Source organism: Vicia villosa, linkage group LG1 (assembly GCF_029867415.1).
Source record: "Vicia villosa cultivar HV-30 ecotype Madison, WI linkage group LG1, Vvil1.0, whole genome shotgun sequence".
Taxonomy (NCBI): Eukaryota; Viridiplantae; Streptophyta; class Magnoliopsida; order Fabales; family Fabaceae; genus Vicia; species Vicia villosa.
In genome coordinates, this window is record NC_081180.1 from 1,759,026 (window position 1) to 1,763,384 (window position 4,359).

Sequence of the window (4,359 nt, forward strand, 5' to 3'; positions counted from 1 at the left end):
TTGATTTCCGCTATAAAAGATGACATATATTTAGTTTCTACTATGGGTATATATGGGATATAGTGATGAACATTGCTCAAAGTTGATTCTCCCAAGCCAAGGGATAACTGAACTTAACCCACTTGGTCCTTGGATGAAGGCTATCCAAACTGACATAAAACAGATCTCTCAATCAGAGAAGAAATTTAGTAGCAACCTAATGAATAATCCTAGCATCAGTCTACACAATCATATTCCTAAAGCCATTCTAGATCAACTCTCTCAACTAAAACTGAATGAAGCTATTGAGAAAGAAAAAATAAAGGAAATAGGCCAAAGCATTTGAAATGCGTCGAGTCTACTTGGCCAAGTTTCCCATTTCTTCATCCAAAATGGGCTCGAAAAGTTTATCCAAGTAAGCACAATCCTTATCTAAAGGAGGGGTTGATAACCTTTAGCAGAGCAGAAACCGAATCCCATCAGTGAAAGGCGACCATACTGACTCGACGTATTTAATGAAGTCGACAGGTTTTCCACAATAGCATTATTTTTTTACTTGCTAAACTCCCCACCTTAGAAGCTAGAGTTGTTCTTCATTCACCATGCACTCTGCCAAAAAATGAGTAAAATGTATATATTAGAGGCATTCATAATAAAAATACCATAAAACTCAAAAAGTGTGAAGTTTACCTAAAGAAATTCTCCCCTCTTCCCGAGAACGTGTTTTATAAATAGCGGAATATCAATGAGATACTTTAAAATTTTCTTATCAACTTTTCTCATCAAGGTAGCTCCCCATATATATCCTGAATTATTATTGAACTTCACTAATCTACCTTTTTTATATTAAGTCGCTTCAGAGAGATCTTTCTCGATGTATGCAAAAATTTATTTCCCAATAAAAAGGTTCACTAGAAAGAGCTAATCCCCAAAAGATTATAGCTTCAAAAGAGGTTCGAAACCATGAATGATTGGCTTGAAGCAGACTAATATTTTATCCCTAGCCAGGGACGCCGACTCACGGAGACTTGAAAATGTGAAGAAAAAGAAACACATAGGGTCTTCCTACTCACACCAACACTATTAGAATGTCATATATACCCAGTATGAGAGGGTGAAGTTGCGAAGGAGCTATGGACATATGTTTCAATATATCTACTTCCAAAATAGTAAGAGGGAGACGAAGACCCATGATGGAAAAAGAACACTCATAAAGGGAAGGACGGAAGTGCCATATTTGTCGCATATTCTTTCTTTCTCAGAAGGGCTCACAATTTCCTAGTCATAAGGTGTACCAACTTCTATAAAAGAATTGTCAAGACATTCTGGTTTGGCGAAAAATAGAAACAGTGGAAGAATGAAAAGGATTCCTCCAAAAATATGGAATATCCCTTTGAGACTTACTAATACTTTCCTGCAATTTTTCACTCATATTGCACTAATTTTGTAGTTACAAGAAATAAAGTACATTATGAGGAAATGATGAAATTGTCAAACTAGAAAAAGAGGACTCAGAAAAGGAAGAAGATATCTATCCTTTGGAGAGAAAACTACATTCTGGAAGACAAAAAGAATTCACCAAACGCGTTTAAATCTTTCACACCCTCAAGAATTTAGGTTCCCAAGAACTTTCATGATGGTATCTATGGAAAGACGTTTGAAGTATGGTGCATTAAATGCATGGTTCCTAAATGGAATGAAACGATCCTCATTTGAAGTAGGTGTAAGAATTGGTGTAAAGATATCATTTCTCTGATATATATATATATATATATATATATATATATATATATATATATATATATATATATATATATATATATATATATATATATATATATATATATATATATATATATATATAAGAAATGATATCTTTACACCAATTCATACACCTACATCCAATACATTATTCACAAATACGTGAACAGTATTTTTTTTATTTTTTGATTTTTTTTAAATTACTTTGGTTAATGAAATATTAAAACTTGGTTAATACAGTTTAGAGTTTAGTTAATATATATTCTGAAATAAAAAATAATTTTAAGTTATAAAGTAAAGATAGGTAATTGAATGTTATAAATTGGTTAATATAGTTCATAGTATGGTTAACGAAGATTCTGATATCGAATATTAAATCTTACGTAGTAAACTAACTTTGGTTAATATTATGTATAAAGTTAGTTAATACCGTTTATAACATGATTAATGAATTCTCAAATATAAAAAATAATAATCAAATAGTAAAATAAAATTGGTTAATGAAATGTCAAAGATGGTTAATACATTTATAATTTAGTGTCAGAACATGGTTAATAGTATGTATTTTATTGGTAATGTAGTAGTGAAAGTGGTAAATAAATTATAAGTAAGATAAGTGTTTAATGACGTATATTTTTGTGGTTAATACAATTGTAAAGTTGATTAATGACGCAACTATATATTTGTGTTATAAAATATTATTTTTAAAAAAATAATAAAAAAAACACTGTTCACCGTATAAATACGGTGAACAGTGTATATGATTTAGATATTTGGTGTAGGAAAGAGTGTAAAAATAGCATTTATATATACCTCCCTTTTAGTTTTTCACCTTCGACCCTTTGTCTCCCACGTGTAAACCACCACACAACGCCGCCACCAACTCCGGTGACAACCACCCTTCTCTTTGAGTCAAAAATTATGAACTTCTCCCCTCTCTTTCTCTGAAACGAAAGGAAATAATAAAACTCAAAAAAATAATTTCAAAATTAATTGCGTAATTTTTTATTATGGCTCAATTTCTATTATTTGCCCATAACCTTTAAAAAGTCAGGGTCGGTCCTGCCTCTTTAGGCCGACCTAACATATTTTCACCCCTATTTGTAATGGAAGAAGGGCACGCCATTTCTTTTGCGGACCCACTGAAAGAAGGTTTTTTTGTTTGAAATGATGCTATATATTAGTATTAAAATTAGTAAGAGTAAATTGGAAAGGGTGGTAATATAGTTAAAAATTCGAATTAATAACTTATAACTATGATATTTTGCCGTCCCTTGAATTTCCTCCTATTGCCTAGTTGAGCATCTCTACTTGTAGATGAAAATGAAGAGAGATAGTTACAACTTTACAAGTCCCATCTTCCGCTTTTTCTTTCTCACTTCCTCTCCAACAAACAAACAAAAACTACTCCTCCTTCAATTTCAACCATAAATTCATCAACCAAGTCAACCAACACCTTGCACCACCATTCACATCTATCCCTAACAATGTTCAACAACAACTACTCCACCACCGAGATAGAGGAGGAAGAAGACACCATCATCAACCACCACCAGTACCTTGACACAATCGACAATGAAATTGAAGAAGAACAAGAAGACTCCATTTATGTTGCAGTTGGTAAGAGCGATACAAGCATGGAAGCTCTCTCATGGACACTCAATAACCTTACCACTCATTCCACCATGCTCTATCTCATTCATGTATTCCCAGAAATCAAACACATTCCACATCCATGTAATCATTCTTTCTTGTTCTTTACCATATCCATATCAAATGGATCTAATTGTTTATATATGCAGTGGGAGTAGGAATGATTGCTAGGAATCAAGTTAGTGCTGAGCAGGTAGAAATTTACATGGAGCAAGAAAGAAACAAGAGAAGACAACTCCTTCACAAGTTCATCCAATCTTGCTCTCTTTCCAAAGTTAAGGTTGATACCATCCTAATAGAAAGTGATTTCGTTGCAAAAGCCATCCTTGACCTAATTCCTATTCTTCAAATATCAAATTTAGTCATCGGCGCCAACAAGTTCCATCAAAGGTATAACAAACGCGTGTTCCATTTATCTGACACATGTAATTATGTTCAATTTATTCAGCGTGTCTGTACTAATAAGTGTCTGTGTCGTGTTATGTCTGTATTCACAGAAAAGCGAGATCAAAGAAAGGAAATGGCGTGGCTGATCAGGTGGTACAGAATGCACCAGAAAATTGTAAGGTTAGAATTATCTGTGAAGGTAAGGAAGTAAATGATGAGCAAATGATGATGAAGACACCTTCTCCTAAGATGATTGCCACTGCCAACTCTGCTAATAATGTGAACAACACAAAAGAAAATGATTCAGTTTTATGTGTTTGTTTCAAACCAAAGTTTAAATGACAAGCATTCATTGTCATGTGTTACCAGAAATAATTATTACATTTTTCATACAAAATTATGTAGTTTGGTTTGGTTTGTAAATTTGTATTGAATTTACTAATGTTTGTAGTGAATGGTGAAAATGTATTGAATTTACTAATGTATTGTTATCTTCACCCGAAATGATCAATATGTTGTACTAGTATTCTTGGTTATGTCGAGATCAAAGGAAATTTTTTGATAAAAGAAACAAAAATA

The 4,359-nt window shown here is 32.6% G+C and overlaps 1 protein-coding gene across 2 annotated transcripts; it reads left to right on the forward strand.

The window, feature by feature from the left end:
• The first annotated feature begins 3,051 nt into the window (after positions 1 to 3,051).
• LOC131599465 (U-box domain-containing protein 54-like) lies at positions 3,052 to 4,359 on the forward strand. 2 transcript variants are annotated; one of them, XM_058871806.1, is made up of 3 exons: positions 3,052 to 3,477; positions 3,543 to 3,783; positions 3,891 to 4,359. In XM_058871806.1, exons 1-3 carry the CDS (start codon positions 3,228 to 3,230, stop codon positions 4,120 to 4,122), a joined length of 723 nt encoding a protein of 240 aa, XP_058727789.1. In that variant the 5' UTR covers positions 3,052 to 3,227; the 3' UTR covers positions 4,123 to 4,359. The 2 variants fall into 2 exon arrangements, with proteins under 2 accessions (XP_058727789.1, XP_058727797.1); XM_058871814.1 differs by having other exon boundaries at positions 3,052 to 3,360.